This window comes from Mus caroli, unplaced genomic scaffold, assembly GCF_978045245.1.
Source record: "Mus caroli unplaced genomic scaffold, Mus_caroli_1 scaffold_8, whole genome shotgun sequence".
NCBI lineage: Eukaryota > Metazoa > Chordata > Mammalia > Rodentia > Muridae > Mus > Mus caroli.
Window position 1 is genome coordinate 17,869,011 of NW_028227263.1, and position 21,676 is coordinate 17,890,686.

Here is a 21,676-nt window from a genome sequence, read left to right on the forward strand (position 1 = left end):
GCTCTGCGCGATACCACATTACTGAGTCCTGCATGCCTTGGTCCCAGAAACCTGACGGGGGTGGGGGGTGGGGTGGAATGAGGGAACGAAGAGAGACTAGAAACACAGACACACCTCCTGTGCTTACTCTGACGGGGTGATGGGGTGCACCTACTCTGCAAATACCCGGGACCTGAGAGAGTTCACTATGTACCATGGAGGGAGAAGTTAGCTAATGTCAGTAGGAGGTGTCTACAGTGAGCAGCTTCAGGCTTTGAACATCTGGTGGGAGGAAGCTGCAGTTGCGAGTTTTTACCACTTTGGTCAATTGTTCCCAAACACTCACACTTGCACATACTGCTTACACTTCCACTTAGACCAGAGGAGGACCTCGCCATCCCTCAGAGCCTGAAGGAGCTTTGTCAAATTCTCATGACTCTCATCAAAAGAAGCAATACAGAGAAGAAGGGAGGAAGCAAAGAGACAGAATGGGGCTGAGGCTCCTCAGCTCCTCAGCTCAGCTGGGGATATCCTTTCCTGGGAGCTGCAATGCCTTTGCTGAGGATGCTTCCTCTCAGAGCTGTGTGGCTCTTGGGCCCCCATGTCTCAAGATGCCCTCCCATTGGAATACCTTCTCTCCTCAGCTATGTCGTTCCTGGGCTTCCGAGTCCCAGGATATCTTCCCATCTGAGCAGGAACACTTATTTTTTTTTTTTTTAAGATTTATTTATTTATTATATGTAAGTACACTGTAGCTGTCTTCAGACACTCCAGAAGAGGGCGCCAGATCTCGTTAGTGATGGTTGTGAGCCACCATGTGGTTGCTGGGATTTGAACTCTGGACCTTCGGAAGAGCAGTCGGGTGCTCTTACCCACTGAGCCATCTCACCAGCCCGCAGGAACACTGATAGTATCCACCACACTCTCTGACGTAAAAGAAGTAGACCCGAGAAGGAGCAGCCATGGAGAGAGGGCAGCCATCAAGGAAGAAAGAGTTCCTTAAAGCAGTAACTAATATCACTTGGAAGTCAAACTTTTTGACTCTAAAAATAAACATTAGACCCAATGTTCAAGTCATGCTTGCAACTAGATGTCAAAGACATGCTCAGGGGCAGCTAGTTTGTCGTGTGAGCATCAGTAAGACGTAAGGAAGACTGGGAATGTAAAATCTTCCCAAAACTTGGCTGTGAAGGGATTAGATTAAGGACAATCAGGAGAGGGAGCTGGTGAAGAAACTCCAGGCAAATGGGAAGGGTGGAGAGGCAGACAGTACAGAACTGACAGGTCCTCGGGGGGGGGGGGAATATTTGTAAAGGGGAGATAATATAAGAGAGATTATTGGGTTGATCCAGGCTCAGGTTTTGCCAAGAGTGCGCCACAATGGTACAGAGGTCTGGGAAATCACAGGAAAGTGTGGCCTAGATAAAGGAATTTATTGTGAGAGGGTGCCTCTGCCCACAAGGGGCGCTAGTGAGACACGAGGGATGGCTGGCGGTGATCTTGAAACACAGGTTGTAGACAAATGGCATCTGAAATAATTTCAGGGAAAATGCTTCCAGAATCGTATCCCTGCTTTCGCGGAATTCCATTAGTCTATTGACCCGTAGGTTTTAGACATACCAGATGCATAGACAGAACTTGTCATAAAAAATGCGCTAAGCGGGGCTGGGGAGATGGTTTAGCAGTTAAGAGCACTGAACTTCCAGAGGTCCTTGAGTTCAATTCTCAGCAACCACACACGGTGGCTCACAATCATCCGTAACCGGATCCAATGCCCTCTTCTGGTGTGTCTGCAGATAGCGACAGTGTGTGTGTGTGTGTGTGTGTGTGTGTGTGTGTTACCGTCATGTTAATAGTAGCTTTACAGAGCCGGGCGTGGTGGCGCATGCCTTTAATCCCAGCACTTGGGAGGCAGAGGCAGGCGAATTTCTGAGTTCGAGGCCAGCCTGGTCTACAAAGTGAGTTCCAGGACAGCCAGGGCTACACAGAGAAACCCTGTCTCGAAAAACCAAAAAAAAAAAACCAAAACAAAACCAAAAACAAAGTAGCTTTACAGCACTACATACTCAAATTTCCCCTAATGTCTTGCAGCCTCTCCAACTACAATTCCCATCATGCCCGACAGCTGCGTTATCAATGATTACCCACATTCCTTAATCCTGTTTACCAGCCCAGCATTCCTAGCTGTCATGCCTAAGAATAACCAATTGAATTGGAGAACGCCAGCGGAGGCAGGCCAATCTTCCGGTCGGAGGGGCGTGGTGACAGCAGGCCCCGCCCTGCCCCGTGGCGGTTCTTCCCTCCTGTCCCTGGGCTGTACCGTCGACATGGGCACCACCTGGAGGAGCCCTGGACTCATGCGTCTTGCACTGTGCCTCGCTGGCTTAGCCCTCTCACTGTACGCACTGCACGTGAAGGCGGCGCGCGCCCGCGATGAGAATTACCGGGCGCTCTGCGATGTGGGCACGGCCATCAGCTGTTCCCGCGTCTTCTCCTCTCGGTGCGTGCAGACATGGAAAGCATGGGGCTCTTGAAGGCCAGGTTGCCAGATAATTTTGGAGTCTGGGGTCGCAGTGTCCACAGAAAGGACACTTTGAGAACGGACTGGCTCCATGGGTTTTGGTGGGTGATCGGACGTGCACACTGCACCACACAGAGATACTGGTGTTTGAACGCTTTCTGAGGATACTGTAAATACCAGTGATGGGAAGACTGGAGGAGGCAGGGCAGTATATTGCATAGAGACTGAGAAAACTTGAGATGATACAAAGCGGAAGGAGGGGGTGGACTAGTGGCCGTGCTGAGGGACAAAGTGGCTCACTCTGGGTTGGAGGACCAAATGTTAGTGGGTGGCAAGGGAACTGTAGCTTTGTAGGCCCAAAGCAAATAGATTTCCCAGTTGTGGTCACCGTAAAGCGAAATCAAGCTGGGAAAAACTTTTAACCTTTCATTTATTTGTTTGTGAGGTGGCACATGCATGCCACTACATGCATTTGGAAGTCAAGAGAATAACGTTCGGGAGTTGAGTCTCTCCTTCTTTGTGGGCTTCGGGGATTCGATCCAGTTGACAGGCCTGGCAGCAGACACCTGTTTTTCCTGAGCCATCTCACCAGCTCCTGAAAAATTATTGATGGTCTGTGATGACAGGCCACTAAGAGTCCGTCCGGGACATGCCAGGTCAATGCCCTTTGGACTCTTAGTAGGTGGAGCTTCTTGCTAATCACCGTTCTACAAAAAAGCTCAAGAGGCACTTGGCCTATCCCACTTACCAGCTTCTTTCACTTCCACCAGGTGGGGCCGGGGCTTTGGGCTGGTGGAGCACATGCTAGGAGCGGACAGCGTCCTCAACCAATCCAACAGCATATTTGGTTGCCTGTTCTACACCTTACAGCTGTTGTTAGGTGAGTGAGTGGCTTTGCCCCTTCATGACCTGTCTTCTGAAATCCAGAGCAGCCCCACCTCTTGTCTCGGTGACCCAGACAATTGACACCCAGCTGCTAATTACTAAGCAATCTCCTCACAAGGAGACAAGAAAGCAGAGCACTTAGCAGGAGGCTTATCCTAGTTGGTTTAGATAGCCAGAGGCTGAAGGGCCCTCAAAGAGTTCCCACAAATCTCAGTTTTATGGCAAAGAACCAACTTCTTTTTTTTTTTTTTTTACAAGGTTGTTTTTTTCTTTCAAGATTTATTTATTTATTATATGTAAGTACACTGTAGCTGTCTTCAGACACTCCAGAAGAGAGAGTCAGTTCTCGTTATGGATGGTTGTGAGCCACCATGTGGTTGCTGGGATTTGAACTCCGGACCTTCGGAAGAACAGTCGGGTGTTCTTACCCACTGAGCCATCTCACCAGCCCCAAGAACCAACTTCTTTTTGTTTAGTTTTTGGTTTTGTTATTATTATTATGTTTTGGTTTTTCTTCTCCCTCTCCCTCCCTCACCTCTCTTTTTTCCTCCCCCCACCCCCCTCCCCAAGAGAGGATTTCTCTGTGTAATCCTGGCTGTTCTGGAAGTCACTACATAGACCAGGCTGGCCTTGAACTCAGAGCTTTGCCTGCTTCTGCCTCAGAAGTGCTGGGATCAAAGGCATGTGCCACCACACCTGACTTGGTTTTTGTTTTTGTTGTTTGGTTTGGTTTTGAGGGGTGTGGTGAGGCTGAGGCAGGTGTTGAGATAGGGTTTCTCTGTGTAGCCCTGGCTGTCCTGGAACTCACTCTGTAGACCAGGCTGGCCTCAGACCGAGAGATCTGACTGCCTCTGCCATCAAAGTGCTGGGATTAAAGCATGGCTTTGGACCACACCTGGTAGGTTTTGTTCTTTTTGAGACAGGGACTCTCTACATAACCCTAGTTGTCCCGGAGCTCATTATGTAGACCAATCTGGCCTAGAATTTGCAGAAATCCTCTTGCTTCTGCTTCCGGAGTGCTGGGACTGTACACCGCCGTGCTCAGCTGTTAGTTTTTTGGTTTGGTTTGCTTTGGGAGACATTCCAGGCTGACCTTGAACTTCCTTTTGAGAGGACTCCAAAGTGTAACTTGTGTTTCATCTTGTGTAGTTTAGCAAGAGAATTTACTCTGGGTCCCAAGAATTATTGACCAGATGAGGCCCATCAGATCCTGTCTTCAGAGGACCTTCACCAGAAGCACCTGCTGCCTGTCATTGAGGAGGCATGACAGTTCTAGATCTACCATTACTGACCGTCTCTTGTTTTACAGGTTGCTTGAGGGGACGTTGGGCCTCTATCCTACTGGTGCTGAGTTCCCTGGTGTCCGTCGCTGGTTCCGTGTACCTGGCCTGGATCCTGTTCTTTGTGTTGTATGATTTCTGCATTGTGTGCATTACCACCTATGCCATCAATGTGGGTCTGATGTTGCTTAGCTTCCAGAAGGTACCAGAACACAAGACCAAAAAGCACTGAGGTCCCACCTCATGCCAGACTAACCTAACTTGCTTTGCCTTGGCACGTGACCCTTGCCCAAGTGTGTGGGTTCCTAGAAGGCCCTACCCACCTCATTCAAATCCCCCTCCATAACCACACACAGAAAAATGACCAAACGTGCCTCTAAGTTCTGTTCCCATGGGCTGCATTCTGCTGTTGGTTAAAGAGAAGGATTTTGAACAATAAATTTTTCTATGTTGGTCAAGTCTGTAGTATATGTCTGCCAGAGACCCTTCGGGGTGTTGGTATTTCCCTGTTACTGCCTTCTCTAGAACTGGGGTGAGTCAGAGAGTATGGAGGGCCTGCCCGGAAGGGGAGGCCACATCATCTCCAGCATTTGTAGTCAGCAAAACCTGGCACATCAGCCCCCATGTCTAGGAAACAAGCTTGAGCCTGCTGCCTACGGATCAGATCTCCAGTCGTAGGAGGGCCTGCCAGGCACCTGGAGGGCAAACTTGCTGGGAAGGAACTTCTTCCTATGGTAGAGCTTGAACCCCTGCAACTGCCTCACCTATCATCCCGGCCAATCTTAACCCTGTGCAGGGCCAGGCTAAGATCCTATTTCTGTTTTTCCTAATGTGGACTAAGCACTTGACATCCCAAGCACTGTCAAAGAACCTGTGTTAATTTAGTAGATAATTGCTACCATTGTTTCTGTATTCGTGAGGGAGCTAAAATGCTCTGAGAGTATATGTTTAGTACTGGGGAAGGGTTGGGGGAGGGAGATCTCAGATTAACACACATCCCATAATTCACATAGCAGGGCTCTCCAAGGTCGGAAAGTGTTCTACCACTGAGCTATACGGTAGCCCCTATATCGTAGTCTGTGTCTGCCTGGGCACTGGCTCGTGTCTTCTCTAAGCTCTGCTCACTGTTGCCTCGGTATCGGGTCAGGTAATGGTGGAACTAGCCTAAACTGGGAGTCGGAAGGTGAAAAAGGATGTGCTCTCACTGTTCCACCCTCCATCCACACGTTTGCCAGAAAGGAGAGCAATGCCCTGCCAGCAAGGAGGCAGACCCAGAGAGGTTAGGATGAGAGCCACCCCTTTAACACAGTCCTGCCTGTTACCTCTGAAGCAAACTGAGGAAAGTGTATGAAACCCGCCTGGCCTTGGCCTGCAGGAGGCAGGGAAGCTGAGGAGAGTCTAAGGAGTCTGCCATTGCTCCACACATGATGTTCTCATGCAAGAAGTAGCTGGTCTACAAGTCACCCTTGGCTAAACACTGACAGATTGCTTGCCTTGGTTTTGAGATAGTGTCTTGCTTTAGTCTAGGCTGGCCTTGAACTTGATAGGCAGCTCAACCTAAACTCAAAAATCTGCCTTGGCCTCGAGGTACTGGGATTACATGTATATACCACTGTATTTAGAAAATTATTTACTGTGTGTGAGCATCTGCCTGCATATGTGTCTGCACCGCATGTGTCTGGTGCCTGCCGAGGGTGGAAGAGTGTTGGAGCCTCGGGAACTGGAATTACAGGTGTTTGTCAAGCTTCCGTGTGGATTTGGAACTCAACTTGGGTCCTCTGGAAAGAACAGGTAGTGAAGAATCAGTAAGCAATCTCTCTGGGGCCCTAAGCATGTTTTTAAGAAGTTAGTGTGTCTATGTGCGTGTGGCCGTGCGCTGAATATCATGGTGTGTGTAGAGTTCAGCTTGCAAGGATTCTGTGTCTGACATGTCAGTCGGAGGAATCAAACCCAGGTAGTTGGGCTTGGTGGCAAGTGTCTTTGTATGGTCCTGGTGACAGCTGGCCATGTGCTTTCAAACCCTGGGAACCACGCAGAGGGAGAAACTGCTCACAAGTTGCCCCCTCTCTGGAATAAATAATTGAAGGGATGGTAATAAGAAACAGTCTTCCTCCCAGTCCATTTGAAGGGGCTTTACTATTATCCTATGTATAGGAGGGTTTTGTCTGCATGTGTGTTTATGTACTCTATGTGACTGGTGCCTTGGGAGGGCCGAAGACAGTGTCAGATACCCTGGAACTGGAGTTCCAGATCATGGTGTGAACTGCCCTACGGGAGCTGGGAATTAAACCAGGTCGTGCAGTTAATTGTTGCTCCATCTCTCCAGAATCTCCCAGGCACCCTTAAACAATTAAGTTCTTCAGGTAAGGCACAAACAATTTCATTGTTCAAAGTCACTGGAGGAACTAGGATTTGAACTGGAAGAGTATGGCTGGTAAAGAGCCAGAGAGGGGTAAGGGCCACACAACCACTGGCCCCAAGCTAAGCGCTGTTGGCTCCCTTCCAGCCCAGGAAAAGTAACACCTGACTCGAAGCTGACTGGAGGCGGAGCAGGGGTGGAGCCAGGGAGACCCAGGTGGCCTTTCTGACAGCCTGAGCACTGAGTGGCCTGGAGCAGCATGAGGCAGAGCTGGAGACCAGAGCTGCTTATTGTGGGAGCTGTGGTCGTGATAGAGGGTAAGTTGTTCATATATGAGGGACGGGGAGTGGCATTATGTGTGTGTGGGGGGGGGGGGGGCTCCTAAACCTTCATCTGCCCCAGTAGCCTGCAATTTGGTAAGAGATCCTGAGGGGGCTACAGTCTCCCTGTGAATGTCCTTGGTGTGTCTTTTGGGGAGGGAGATGTTCTTGGGGGTGAGGTGCTGAGGGGAGATAACACACAGCCTATTGTCAAAATGGCTGTGATTTTCCTGGGCCAAGTTACAGCACTTTGGAAGAACCTGTTAATATATTTAATCTTTACAGTAGTTCTTTAAGTTCTGCTATTGGTCTATCTTGATGAAGAAACTACAGAAAAGCTAAATAATGTCCTTGAGACTACAGTCTAATGCCAGGGTTAGAAAGGGAAGGATCTGAGATCCCTGTCTGAACGTGGATGGTGGATGGTGCGGGTGTGTGTGTGTGTGTGTCTGTGTGTGCGTCTTGGTCTTGCCCCCTCTCTTATCCTCTACTTCCAGAAGGCCCCCAGGCATGTTCTGGCCTCACTCACTGGAGGCTGTCCACACCAGCTCTGCCTTCGATGTACAGTAGACCTATTTGAGTGAGGCTGTGCTGGGTTACAGGCATGACAGGGACCCACTGGAAAGGTAGACAGTTTGATTCATTAGGATGGGGTGGAGTGAGACTCACTTGGGGCCTCCCCCGCTTAGGACATGACACAGACCTCTAATCTACCTTCTTAGGCTTCCACAGCTGAAGGGACAATTAGGCTAATGTTCTTCACATACACAGGCCACCTCTCTGACTCAGCGGTAAAGGCAGGAGTTAGGGGTTCAGAAGCCTGGAGGAGGGTTGGCCTACTCCCAAGGTAAACCTGAGGCCTTGCTCCTTGGGCCCAGGAGTGCTGAGCACAGCCGAGAGAATTAATGGCTGTGTACTCTGAATGAGCTCCAATAAAAGCTGCTTTTCCGCCTCATATAAATGTCTTCATTCTGGGAGGGGCTGGTGAGGTAGCCAGTCATAGATATGGACCCAGGGCCTGTCCTTCAATTCATCCCTCCACCCAACCTGGGCCAGGCAGTTACGGCACCCCCACAGCTTGTGTTTCTTTCTTCCTAGGTCTTCAAGCAGCTCAGCGTGGTAAGTGATGAGGACCTGGGCCCCGGGCTGCACTCAAGTATGAGTGAGGGGAAATGGTATTGGCTGCAGTTAGCATGATTCCCTCTTTACAGCATGTGGGCAGCGTGGCCCTGGCCCTCCAGAGCCCCAGGAAGGCAACACATTACCTGGTGAATGGCCCTGGCAGGCCAGTGTGAGGCGACAGGGTGTACACATCTGCAGTGGCTCCTTGGTGGCAGATACCTGGGTCCTCACAGCTGCTCACTGCTTTGAAAAGTGAGTCACACTTTTTAGTCTCTCCGTTTGAGGGTGGATTTGTCCCTGTGCCTCACAATGCTTTCCTGCCTCTACAATAATAAGCATCATTTATGGAAAATGTGCCATGGAGCAGACACACTGCCAGCTTAACCTTAGCAATCTTTCATGGTAGATGCTTTACAAAGGAGTAAATGGAGCCTGAGAGGAGGGAACTGTGATGATGAAACCCATGTGCTCTTCCCCATGGTGCCACGTCTCCTCTGACTCTCAGCTGTCTGGCCCTTACCCTTCTCCTTTTAGGATGGCCACAGCAGAACTGAGCTCCTGGTCCGTGGTCCTGGGTTCTCTCAAGCAGGAGGGGCAGAGCCCGGGGGCTGAGGAGGTGGGAGTTGCTGCCCTGCAGTTGCCCAAGGCCTATAACCACTATAGCCAGGGATCAGATCTGGCCCTGCTCCAGCTCACCCACCCCACCGTTCACACAACCCTCTGCTTGCCCCAATCCACCTACCACTTCCCCTTTGGAGCTTCTTGCTGGGCCACTGGCTGGGACCAGAACACCAGTGATGGTAAGTACTGTCCTAGACAGAAGTCTAGAGAGGCACTTTGCTTGCCCAGGCTCGAACAGGATCAGCTCCTGACTGTGAGAGGCCCCTGCTCCCATTGTTCCAGGGCTAGACTCAACATTCTCTCCTTTGCCAGTTTCCAGGACCCTGCGGAACCTGCGCCTCCGTCTCATCAGCCGCCCCACTTGTAACTGTCTCTACAATCGGTTGCACCAGAGGCTGCTGGCCAACCCAGCAAGACCTGGGATGCTCTGTGGGGGTGCACAGCCTGGGGAACAGGGACCCTGTCAGGTCTGATGAATATGAGGGGGGACGGCGGGGGGGGGGGGAGGAGGGAGGTCTAGTCTAGGGCTGAGGGCCCAGTCCTTAGAGGAGGGTAACAGGGGTGCAGCCAGAGGGCATGGGGCTCGTATTGGGGCTCAGGTGGCTCTGCTTTTGGCGCTTTCCCTGGCTCCAGGGAGATTCTGGGGGACCTGTGATGTGCCGTGAGCCTGATGGACACTGGGTCCAGGTTGGAATCATTAGTTTCACATCAAAATGTGCCCAAGAGGACACCCCTGTGCTGCTGACTGACATGGCGGTACACAGTTCATGGCTGCAGGCCCATGTTCACAAGGCAGCTTTCTTGGTGCAGGCCCCAGGAGTTGTGAAGAGGAGTGACGAGAACAGCTGTGTAGGTAGGTATGAGCACGGGTATCAGGACTGGGGTGTACAGGGACACCCAAGCCACATCAAGACTTCCTGAACAGTGGGTGGAAGGGGAAGGAAACAAACTTCAGCTCAGACTCAGCCTAGATGTGGCCAACAGAGAACCAGGAGATTTGCTAAGGCCCCTTTTAGCTCCTGGGATAGAAAGAACCCCACTGGGGCCAAGGAGTTTTACAGATCTGGATGAAATCTGACTGGCGTCAGGGGGAAAGCTACAAGTTTCCAGAGCAGAGATTCAGGGAGGTGAGAGAGGGCAGTGCCTGAAATGCAAATTGCATGCAAAGTCATTCCTGGGAAGGAAGCTTGGTTCTGATAGTCAGGGTTTTCGGGCTGGTACAGGCTTGGAGAAGTACAGATGGGAGGGGGTTGGGCAGAGCCCTTCCAGGTAAGACTAGATGGATACTGTCAGACATCAGGATTAAAAGCACGCATATTGTCTTTGATTCCCAAGTGGTCTACCTGGCTTGGGTTACAGAGCTCTAAGCTAAACTCCGTTACTTTGGTTACCTTCGGTAAAGAGGCTGAAAGTCAACTCAGAAAAGGATAGACAGGAAGATTTGCTAACTTACAGAAGCACTCAGCACAGGCCCTAGCACTAAGTGACCACTTAGTAAACTGGATGATGTCATTTGCCTGTTCCAGCATGTGGCTCCTTGAGGAGTGCAGGACCCCAGGCAGGAGCCCTTTCTCAGTGGCCTTGGGATGCCAGGCTGAAGCACCACGGGAAGCTGGCTTGTGGTGGAGCTCTGGTATCAGAGGTGGTGGTGCTGACTGCTGCTCACTGCTTTATTGGGTGAGCCTTATGTCTCTCTCCTTTGTGCCCCTGGTCTCAGCTCTGTCACCTCAGTGCTGTCAACCCTACCTCTCAACACAGGCGCCAAACCCTAGAGGAATGGAGTGTAGGACTGGGGGCTGGACCAGAGGAATGGGGCCTGAAGCAACTCATTCTGCACGGGGCCTACACCCACCCAGAAGGCGGCTATGATGTGGCCTTCCTGCTGCTGGCTCAGCCTGTGACATTGGGCCCTGGCCTAAGGCCCCTCTGCTTGCCCTATGCTGACCACCACCTGCCTGATGGTGAACATGGCTGGGTTCTCGGGCTGACCCAAAAAGCAGGTACATAGGAACAGGGACCCTGACATCTGTCCACTGAACCTGGGGGAAACTGAGGCATCTAGGCTCTGCCTTTGCTTACAGGCATCAACTACCCCCAGACAGTACCTGTGACAGTCCTAGGGCCGATGGCCTGTAGCAGACAGCATACAGCTCCTGGGGGCACAGGCATCCCCATCCTGCCGGGGATGGTATGCACCACTGTCGTGGGTGAGCTTCCTCACTGTGAGGTGAGTTCAAATTCCCAATCCTTACCCAGCAGACCACTGGCATTCTCTCACCCCGCAGTGCATGAACACACTTTCTGCCAGGCTTGGCTGCGAGCCCTGCTTCTCACCTCAGACTAAATCCTTCTGCGCCAGCTAGCCCCCAAACAGTTCCCAAGCCCCTTCTACCTGCTGCAGGAAGTTACCATGTGTAACCTGCTCCCTAACAGGGCCTCTCTGGGGCACCACTTGTACATGAGGTCAGGGGCACGTGGTTCCTGGTTGGACTGCACAGCTTTGGAGACACCTGTCAAAGCTCTGCAAAGCCTGCAGTTTTTGCAGCACTCTCTGCCTACGAGGACTGGATCAGCAATCTAGACTGGCAGGTCTACTTCGCTGAGGAGCCAGAGCCTGAGGCTGAGACTGGAAGCTGCCTGGTCAACTCGAGTATGTTCCCTCTTCTTTAGCCTTGGCTCCCACCTATGGGAAACCCTGTTCTCACTCTTTTAGCTGCCTGGGGTAGAGGACAGCAACAGTCAGACCCACATGGACTTTTATGAAGCAGGGGTCTCAGCTTCTTGGTCTTTCGGTCTCCCATACTCCATAGGAGCCAAGACAGATTTTGCTTCTTCAAAGGAAGTAATAAGGCCAAACTAATTTTCCCCCTCTCCTTCACAGGCCAACCAGCCAGTTGTTGACTGCTGACTCTAGTTTACCACAGGATGCCAGACACGCCAGACAACTCCCACATCAACACCCAGTTCTACACTCCTGCCCCTCCCCTCCCGGCCTTGTGGTTCCCAGCCCTGAGGCAGGTCCAACAGCTGGCTGGCTGGCTGAGAAAGAGCCTGCCCAGAGATGCTTTTCATGTGTGCCATGACCCCGCCCCCAAGCTCTGCTTTCCAACAGAGATGTCTCCAGTATTCCCTAGCCAATCCTTCAGATATAACCACACCAGTAGCTGTTGTGAAAAAAAATTTGTTTTTTTTTCCCCCTTGAGGGTGGGGGGGTTTGGGGAGCAATTTTCCTTTTTTAAAACTTAAATTGTTACAAAATAGATTTTAGAAAATAAGTTACAAACTATAGTAAAAGGCTCCCCTGCCACAGGCAGCTTTCACACCAGTGGTTCTCTCTGATCTGCCTCTCCCTGGGTGAGAATCTGGCTATCTCTGCATTTTGGCAGAGTCTGGCCCTGGAAAAACATGGTGACAAAGGGTTGGGAAGGAGATCCTTCATCCTTCATGGGCACAGACATGAAGACTACCTCATGCCCTTCTCGGGGGAAAAAGCCAGATTAGGGTCCTCTTCGTGGGAAGAGGAGATGGGGATGCCCAAGCAACTCCTGAGCAAAATGTGGAGAGCAAGCCTCTCCCTGCCTGCACCCCATACTTCAGTGAACTGTTCTTTGGAGACCTGACGTTCAGAGGGAGAGACTGAGGTCCGCAGGCCACTGGGGTGAGGGGTTTGGAAGCGAGGCTGTAGAGGAGTCCTCTCTGCTTGCTGCTGGTGCCACTGAGGCTCCTGCGGAGAGAAGGAGAGGACACTGAGGGAGGCCTACACCACCTCTCAGCCCTGCAGGCCATTCCTGGCATGCCCTGAGAGCACAGAGAAGGGCAAGAGGCTGAATGAATAAATGGCTAAGCATTCAAGCCTTTGCGTCCTGTGTGTGAGGCCCCAGGTCTCACCATGCCCAGCATCTTTCCCTCACCAAACCAACCGAGCCCAGGAGTCCTAGAACTCCCAGTTAGGTTTGCAGCCTTGGCTAACAGGCCCCTGGCTCATTGTTCCTGAAGTTACAGTTCTCAGGAACCATCACACTGTTCTGTCCTTCCCAGTCAAGCGCTGGGCAAGGGCGTACCATTTCAGGGACATCACCCTTGGTGGCTGTAGATGGAACAGTTTTCTCTCTAGATGTGGAAAATGAGCTTACAGCTTGCTGAGTACATAGACTGCCCCGTGCCTCCACATCCTTACCCTTCAGTGGGCTGGGTGGAGACCAGTTTACCAGAGATTCACTGTGATAGAGGATGAGATAGGAACTAATGACTGAGGCTGCTCAACTGGGCCTGGCTTCAAAGAAACAATTATCTGTGAGTCAATCCCTCAGTTAAAAGGGGTGTGTTGGGGGAAGTGCTGGCAGAGAGAGTAGTCTGGTTAGCTCCTATAAGATCTGTAGCAGAAGGAGGATAAGATTAACTAAAGGACGAACACAACGATGTAGTGCAGCACTCACAGAAAGGACCAGAGGCATCATTTTCAAGAAAAAAGGCAGAGGGGGCTGCAGAGACGGCTCAGCGGTTAAGAACACTGCTCTTCTGAAGGTCCTGAGTTCAAATCCCAGCAACCACATGGTGGCTCACAACCATCCGTAATGAGATCTGATGCCCTCTTCCGCTGTGTCTGAAGACAGCTATGGTGTACTTAGATATAATAATAAATAAATCTTAGAAAAAAGAAAAAAGACAGAGACAAACTATAGGGGGAGGAGACAGAAGAATGAGTATTGGCCAATGACCCAGCACACTGGCTAAGGCAGCAGTAAAGCCATAGAGTAGCCAGTTAGAAGTCACCAACTGAGCAGGAAAGCCCACCTCTGCCTTGGACCTGCAGACCACTAACTATGTCTGACAGCCCAGGAGTCGGCAATCCTTCACCTTTCTCCTTAGTCCCTGGCTTCTTGCCAACTCTAGGGAAGACCAGAACCTAAACAAGGCCCATGGTTCCACCCCTTTCCTCTGGACTAAATCAAGATTCTCAGATGCTCACTGAAAGAAAACAGTCATTCCTCCTTGGTTATATAAGAGTTCACACTGCTGCCCAACCTACCCCAGCACCCATCTCCCTGATTCAGACAAGATTCATACCTCAGTGGCTCAAAGGCAGTCAGGCCTTTCAAACTAGATGGTCAGTCCATGTCCAGGCCTCCTGCCCCTCAGACTCCACTTGACTCTTTTCTGCTTGCTTCCTTACCCACTCCAGGTCATGCTTTCTCTCCTTCTGTGCCCACCTCTTTCTGAACCCTCTCAATCCTCTGCCCAACCAACTCACCCCACCTACCTGAGCTAGACACTGGCCACTCTTCCTGGTGCTGCTGCTGGTGTCGCAGAAAGCTGATTCGGTGGCGGAAACGGCGAGGACAATGAGAACAGGTGAATGGTCCCTCCTGGGGTGCGTGGACCCGTCCATGGCCCTGAAGCCGGGCAGCGGTTCTGAAAGCCTTGCCACAGATGTTGCAGCTGTAGCGCTTGGGGTCCGTGTGGGTCCGGCTGTGGTTCTTGAGAGACAGCAGGTTAGGCAGAAGTTTGGGACACAGGGAACAGGGGTAGAGTCCAATGGTGTGGGCCTTCTGGTGGTTCAGCAGGCTACCGGCATGGCGGTATGAACGCCCACACTGAGCACAGCAAAAGGGACGCTCCTTGTCTTCAGCTGCTGTGAAATGTATTCCTTGTCCTCCGTAAGCTGGCACCCCATCCTCCTCTGGGTCTCCAGGAAGTCCTGATGGGGCCTCCTGAGCTTTCCCTGGACCAGGAGGACCCACCTCTGCCATCCCAGCCTGTGGACCTCTGGTCTTCTCCATCTGACTGTGCTCAACAGCATGAGTCTTCATGTGTGTGGCCAGTTCACTGTGGGACTCACACACTTTGCTACAATTACTACAAGCAAAGCGCTGGGCAGTAGTGTGGTTGTGGATCTCAGTGGTCACAGGATTCAAGAACTCTTTGGAACAGAGCAAACAACTGTGGCAGTCTTTCCCGTTAATGCTGGGGTTCAAGAGGCCATCAGGTTGACAGTAGGCCTTGCCACACTGGCTGCAGCAGTGGCTCTCTGGTTGGAGCTGAGAGCTGCTGTCAGCACCATTCCAACTATCCCTATATCTTAGAGTAGGACCATTGGACTGGCTCTCAGAGAGGTGACAAGGATTCCTGGAGACAGTGTCTTCCAACTTGCCTTCTGGCTTGGTTAACTCATCCTGAAGAACCCAGGCACCATTGTGGTTCATTTGTCCTCTGTCTCCTTGACTCCCATCTACTTTCCCCACCTGCTGTGTGGATTCTGTGCCTTCTGAACACACTGGGCTACTGGGACTCTGACTGTGCTCTCCAGGCCTCTTGGTTTCATGTTCCACCTGCAGTACTGCCTCAGTACCATCTGACCTGCCCTCCAGCCCCCAGTCATCAAGGTTCTCCTCACTGCCTTCTGCACCATGTTGGCCTCCCTGGCCACTGGCTACCTCTAGTTTGGTGTCCTCATGCTCCCGTAGATGCTGCTCTAGAGATCCCTGGCCAGAAAAGCCACAGCCACATAGGGTACAATGTACAGCTGCTGCCCTCTGGGGACATCCTGACTGTAGCCGCCGCTGACTATCAGAATGTCCCCTCTGATGGTCTTTCAGGGCTGTGCGGTTGGAATAGGTCTTAGAACAGAGAGGGCAGCTGTAACGGCCGGCCTCAGGGTTGCACTGGTGGTTCATGAGACCGCCAGCATGGCGGTAAGTCTGGCCACACTTCCCACATCTGAAAGGCCGGTCCTCACGAGTCAGTTTCTGGGTGCCCCTACTCCTGCGTCTCTCAGCATGGACTCGCTGGTGGTTGGCCAGCTGCTTCCGCAGGCGAAAGGCTTTCCCACATTCACTGCAGCAAAAATGTCGAGGGTCTGCATGGATGCGCCGGTGGTTCTTGAGTGACATGAGGTTTGAGAAACCCTTGGAGCAGGCCTGGCAGCCAAAGTGGCCAGTCTGGTGGCTCTGCCGGTGATTGATAAGGCTGCCAGCATGCTTGTAGGTGCGGCCACACACTTCACAGCTAAAGGGCCGCTCCGAGGTGACCTCAGTCTGACAGTCTGTCTCCAACTCCTGCTCCAGCTCCTCTTCCTTTACAGCGGCGGTCCCCTCCCACACTTCTTCTTTGACACCTGCCAGCTCCTCCAAGGGCTCCACTTTAAGCTCTTCTTGGAGTTGCCCTATGACAGCCTGCTCCCGCCCTGCCTCTGCTGCATTCTGGGGCTCAGTGCAGCCTCCTGGTTCTGAGATGGGCCCCATTTGGGGCTCTGAACCTTTGCAGCGAGGGTGATTCCGCAGATGGTTCCGGTAGGCAGCCAGATTGGGGTAGCAGCGGGAACAGACAGGACAGATGAAATCACCTGTCTGGTGGATCTTTCGGTGGTTCACCAAGCTGCCTCCGTGGCGATAGGTCTTGCCACACTGATTACATTGGAAAGGGCGAGGGTGGGACTCCAGAAAGCTTTCACCAGCCTGCATGCAAAGGCTGTCTGCAACTGTGCCACCAACTCCTTCTTCAGACTTTATGTCCCCATCTTCTTCTGAGACGGAGGTCACTGTGCCCTCAAAGCCATGATCTGCAATCATTTCTGTTGCATCACCTGCTCCTTCCAAATGGCTAGGAACATTCTCTGTCCTATTGCTAGAACTTTGACTTTGGTGGTGACGCTCCAGGCTCCCCAGGTCATCATAGGTCTGACCACAGCAACCACAAATATGACCATAACCTGCTCCATCTAGAGCTTCCACCTCACGCTGCAGCTGATTCAGCAGCTCTGCTTCTGAGAGTTGCAGGGGAGGACTATGGGTAGAGGCTGTTTCTGCTGTGCCTTCCTCCTCCTCTTCTGAGCCCTCAGTCATGGCAGAAGCTCCATGAGCCTGGCGCAGGTGACGCCTGTAGCCAGTCCTCCCAGGAAAGATCATACCGCACAGGCAGCAGAGGAAGGGCTGTGCTGAGGCTACCTCTCCTGGCCGATGGGTCTGGAAGTGACTTCGAAGGGCAGGCAGAGAATCAAATTCCTTTGGACAGAGAGAGCATTGATAGATGCCTGGAGGGTGGCAGGACCTATGGCTCAACAGGCCAGCAGCATGGGAGAAAGAATCCCCACAGTCGGAACATGTGTGAGTGGCTGCAGCCTTCCAGACAGTGTCAGAGTCAGCAGGGTGGGAGGAAGAGTCAGAGTGGCAAATGCCCCTCTTCCCGTCACTGTCCATCCCAGGGAGGCCACCACAGAAGCCAGTTTCATTGCACTCATCACCTGGGGTGCCTAGGTCATCAAGGAAACAGGCCTCTCTCTCTTCTAGTCCTTCCTCAGTGCCCTCTTTATCACCCAGAAAACAGGCTTCCTCCCTTTTAAGCACACATTCGTTGCCTCTAGATCCAGCCTGCAAACAGTCCCCATCCCTTTCCAGGTTGTCTTCAGTTTCACAAGGACTTTCTCCTAAAGGATCTTGGGAAGAATCTGGGTCCTCATCGTTTTCCAGCTTCAAGGTCCAGGCGCCCCCAGGTGGGAGTTTGGCTACTTCCCCTGTACTACTACTATCTTGTTTCTGATGCCTCCTGTTCCACTGCCGACTGTGACGCCGTAAGTGGCTTTTCATAGCAGCCATGGTGTGGAAATGCTTGGCACACGTCCCACAACTGAAGTCTCCTGTCTGGTGGGTCTGCCTGTGGTTAATAAGGCTGCCTGAGTGGCGATAACTCTTGCCACAGTCTTGGCAAGCAAATGTTCTAGTTGGTGACACCGTGCTGTCTACCCTGCTTCTTTCTCCTTCCCTGTGGGTCATGCTATGATGTTCGAGACTTTTGAGATCTTCAAACAACATCCCACAAATGCTACACACCTGTGGCACTGTCCTATCTGCCGTTGGAGGGTTACTGGTGGCCTCTTCTTCACGCTTGCATACATGTTCCTCATCTGCGTGGAATGCTGCTTCCATTCCCACTGGATCGTGTTGTTCTTTCTTAACAGGGCTGGGTGAACCTTCAGTCCCTGGATCTGTACTTCGGCGTGTAGCCTTGCAATGTACCCGCACATGGTTGCGCAGAGCCATAAGGTTGGGGTATTTTCGAGGACAGAGTGAACACTGGTACTCTCCTGTCCGGTGGCTGTGGCGGTGGTTCACCAGGCTCCCTCTGTGGCGGTAAGCCCGACCACACTCATTACACTTATAGGGACGATGGTCCAGGCTGGCAGTGGGAACCTCATCTTCTTTTGGAGTATTCTCGGCTGACGTAAGAGCAGTTGAGGACACTGATGACTGACCGCCTTCTCCAGCTCCTTGCCGGGGTCTATGATGAGCACGAATATGGTTTTTCAGAGCAGCCGCATTGAATAGCTGCTTGGAACAAATGGAACAGGGGTAGATACCTGTTTGGTGGCTTTTTCGATGGTTGATGAGACTACCTGCATGACGGTAGGTACGGCCACAGTCCCCACAACAGAAAGGTCGATATTCCTCTGAGCCACCATCTTCTAGCTGTCCAGAAGAGCTGAGCTCCCCAGAACCATTCAACATCCCTGTTTTAGATAGCTGACCCCAGCTCCTCTCATCTGCGTGTCCATTTGTGGTAGGCATCTCTTTGTCTTCCAATGGTTGTTCCTGCTTTAGCCCCTCATGGGACTGCTGATGTTCCAGCAGATCCCTGGGGAGCCGAAAGGCACGGGGGCAATGAGGACAGTGGTAAGGCCGATACTGGGCATGGAGTCTCGAGTGGTTCTTCAGGGCCATGAGGTTAGAGAACTCCTTGAAACAGATGGCACAAGGGTAGATGCCCCGAGTGTGGCTCTGGCGGTGGTTGGTGAGGCTCCCGGCATGCTTATAGGTCTTCCCACACTCACCACACTTGTACCTTCGCTCCCCTGCAGTGGGAAGAGGCTCAGGGGGCTCCTGCGCCTCTGTGAAGTTCACTACTGATTCAGCCAAATACTGTTCCAAATTGCTAAGAAGGTTGCTCGCTGGATTGGGGAGTGGTGATGCTCCTTCGGAATTGACGGTGGGCACCCAGCCCGCTGTACCTCCTTTAGAATCTGGCTGCATTTCTAAGCCTTGTCTTTGTTTGGTAGGTGGATCTTCCCACGTCCCTGACGCTGCCCTGGGGTCAGCTCCAGATTCCCAGTCACGTGTCTCTCGTACCAACTTTGTCTGCTTTTCCCAGCCTTCCCCAGATCCAAGCCTCTGACCCCAGGAGTCAGTAGCCATGGTCTCACTCTGAAGGTGTGGAGCGGTTTCCCCAGCACGTGGGGGCCCGTGCCTTCGGTGGCTCTCAGGAGCATGAGTCCTCATATGGCTCTGGAGGGCCAAGTGATTAGAAAAATCCTTGCCACAGGTGGTACAGGGGAAAAGACCAGTCTCATGGTTCCTCTGGTGGTTGGCTAAGTTCTCTGGGTGACTGCCATAGGGGTGAGGGATGCCATCAGCTTCCTCCCTGTCCTGCTTAGCAGATGAATGGCGCAGTTCTCGATGCCGTGCCAGTTCTGGGAGGTTAGGAAAGTGGCGCTGACAGTCAGAGCAACTGAATGAGAGGGGCATGTCCTCCATGGGGCAAAGCAGTAAAAAACCCTGAAGGTTCAGGAGGGACAGACAGGTGGCAGCAGCATTCTCTCTGCAGAAGGGCTGAGACCTAGAAAGAGGGGACAGTAGTCAGAAGGAAGGATCGAGTCAGTTTTGTTTCTTGGTTACTAAAGCAAGTCGCAAAGAGGTTCCCCAACCATCCGTGCCAAGGGAACCACTCTCTCTTGGGTCTGGAGGTATGTTCAGAAAGCTTCACTATGCACAAACTCCTAGAAATGTTCCCCCAGCTTTTTTTTTTGTTTTTTTTTTGTTTTTTTTTTGTTTTTCGAGACAGGGTTTCTCTGTATAGCCCTGGCTGTCCTGGAACTCACTTTGTAGACCAGGCTGGCATCGAACTCAGAAATCCGCCTGCCTCTGCCTCCCAAGTGCTGGGATTAAAGGCGTGCGCCACCACGCCCGGCTTTCCCCCAGCTTTAAGTCATCTCTAGAGCCTGAGAGAAATAAGGAAAATAAAATCTGGAGCCTAGACAGCCTGATTTTGTTTTTTAGATTATATATAATTGATCTTATTGATCTTCAGGCTTTGCACTCTATCATTCTGGAACAAACTAAAAAAAAAAATCTATGAGGTGTTTGTTTGTTTTTGTAACAACGAACCAGAACTATTTGTTTTTGAGATATGGTCTCAGCTGACCGTAAAGTTCAAGCTGCTCTGGGATTCCCTCAGTCGCCCAAACTAGTTTCACACTTATGAATTTTCCTACCTCAGACTCCTGAGAGTTGAGATTGAAGGTGACAGCCACGACTGTTGGGCAGGCCTTACAGTAACAGAAGTGCAACCCTTCTTTCTTCACTCTTCAGCTAAACTGAGTGGTCTGAAAAGAACGGCAGAGCAGCTGCTTTCTTCAGTGGTCACCTACGTGCTGTAGAAGGTAGAGGCCCTCTTAGGGACGAGCCTGGTTTCTGCCTTTTCTGCATCACACTGTTTCCCTGTTAGGCGTTAGTTTTACTTCCTTTAAGTACATTTAATCCCATTCCATTTCAGGTTGAAAGTTCATTTTATCCTCTGCCTTTTCTATCCCCTGCCTACCTTACCTTGCTGTCTCCAACACTTTTCATTCCCTCTTCTACTTTCTCTCTAAATTATGATAACAACTCAGGCTGGACAGTACCATGTGCTAAGCACTGATGTTACACAAGTGTATTTGGGGTGGGTGGGTGGCATTTCAGACAGGGTCTCACTACGTAGCCCTCACTTCCCAAACTGGGACTAGAATCATGCGACACCAAGATAAGCTTGTAAGTATATTTACGTCACTAAATCCAACGCCGTGTTATCTCGTTTTTTTTACATAAACTCACTTCAAGAGGCAACCTTCATTCCAAAACCAGCAGCAGCTATTCATTTCTGCCACATCATCTGGCCTTTCTCCGGGGCTGACTAGTCTCCTGAGACCCTAGCACAACTATTTCTAATCTCACCAGCTGAGCCTGGTCCCAGAATTTTCACTTCTCAAAACTCCTTCACTCGAGTCCCCTTTTCCTAACCAACCACCATCACATTCCTCTAGAGTCACTAGTCTTTTCTGCCAATTTCTTCTCTAGATCCCTACCTCGCACCAGGAGTGCCTTCTGGTTCCCGCCGCCGGCGCGTCCGTTGGAGGTCGTGAACGGGAGCGCGCCTGCGCACTGGGACCCTTACCCTAACTGCAGCCGCGAGCCCTAAGTGGTGGCTGGTGCGAGGGTTCTCGAGGCCATACACACGCACACTCAGCCAGGGTTCCCGGGAGTAGTAGCTGAGGGAAAGACGCGGGACAGAGGAGGAGGTAGGGGGAGCAGGGACAGCTGGTATGAACCCAGAGTCTAGCCCAGTTCCGCGGACACTTCCTATTGTTACCAGGAACCAGGAAGTGTCCTAGATGCTAATGCTTCCCCGCGAAACTTCCGCCTGGGAACACTTCCTGTCCCTCCTGCGGGCAGTGTTTCCGCACGGACACGCTTCCGGCGCTAGGTTCCGGGTGGGCCCGACTGTTTGTTTTCTTTTTGTTGTTTTGAGACTGGGTCTAACTCTGCAGCCCGGGCCGGCCTCGAAC

At 51.8% G+C, this 21,676-nt stretch overlaps 3 protein-coding genes across 6 annotated transcripts; 2 read left to right on the plus strand and 1 right to left on the minus strand.

Moving 5' to 3' along the window:
* Positions 1 to 2,231: 2,231 nt before the first annotated feature.
* On the plus strand, positions 2,232 to 5,123 carry Vkorc1 (vitamin K epoxide reductase complex subunit 1). Of its 2 annotated transcripts, XM_021167538.3 has the most exons (3): positions 2,239 to 2,479; positions 3,271 to 3,380; positions 4,695 to 5,123. In XM_021167538.3, the coding sequence occupies exons 1-3, from the start codon at positions 2,307 to 2,309 to the stop codon at positions 4,895 to 4,897; spliced, it is 486 nt and encodes a 161-aa protein (XP_021023197.1). In that variant the 5' UTR covers positions 2,239 to 2,306; the 3' UTR covers positions 4,898 to 5,123. The 2 variants fall into 2 exon arrangements, with proteins under 2 accessions (XP_021023200.1, XP_021023197.1); XM_021167541.2 differs by lacking the exon at positions 3,271 to 3,380 and having other exon boundaries at positions 2,232 to 2,479.
* Positions 5,124 to 5,267: 144 nt separating this feature from the next.
* Prss53 (serine protease 53) lies at positions 5,268 to 12,939 on the plus strand. Its single transcript, XM_021167537.3, has 11 exons — positions 5,268 to 7,341; positions 8,443 to 8,463; positions 8,556 to 8,718; positions 9,001 to 9,266; positions 9,400 to 9,554; positions 9,721 to 9,940; positions 10,614 to 10,764; positions 10,846 to 11,087; positions 11,169 to 11,314; positions 11,521 to 11,737; positions 11,969 to 12,939. Exons 1-11 carry the CDS (start codon positions 7,284 to 7,286, stop codon positions 11,986 to 11,988), a joined length of 1,659 nt encoding a protein of 552 aa, XP_021023196.1. The 5' UTR covers positions 5,268 to 7,283; the 3' UTR covers positions 11,989 to 12,939.
* Positions 12,253 to 21,575, minus strand: Znf646 (zinc finger protein 646). Of its 3 annotated transcripts, XM_021167535.3 has the most exons (4): positions 21,197 to 21,575; positions 20,348 to 20,506; positions 14,348 to 19,692; positions 12,253 to 12,811 (listed from the first exon to the last, which is right to left on the minus strand). In XM_021167535.3, exons 3-4 carry the CDS (start codon positions 19,608 to 19,610, stop codon positions 12,711 to 12,713), a joined length of 5,364 nt encoding a protein of 1,787 aa, XP_021023194.1. In that variant the 5' UTR covers positions 19,611 to 19,692; positions 20,348 to 20,506; positions 21,197 to 21,575; the 3' UTR covers positions 12,253 to 12,710. The 3 variants fall into 3 exon arrangements, with proteins under 3 accessions (XP_021023194.1, XP_029334992.1, XP_021023193.1); XM_029479132.2 differs by lacking the exon at positions 20,348 to 20,506; XM_021167534.3 differs by having other exon boundaries at positions 20,348 to 21,575.
* Positions 21,576 to 21,676: the final 101 nt, after the last annotated feature.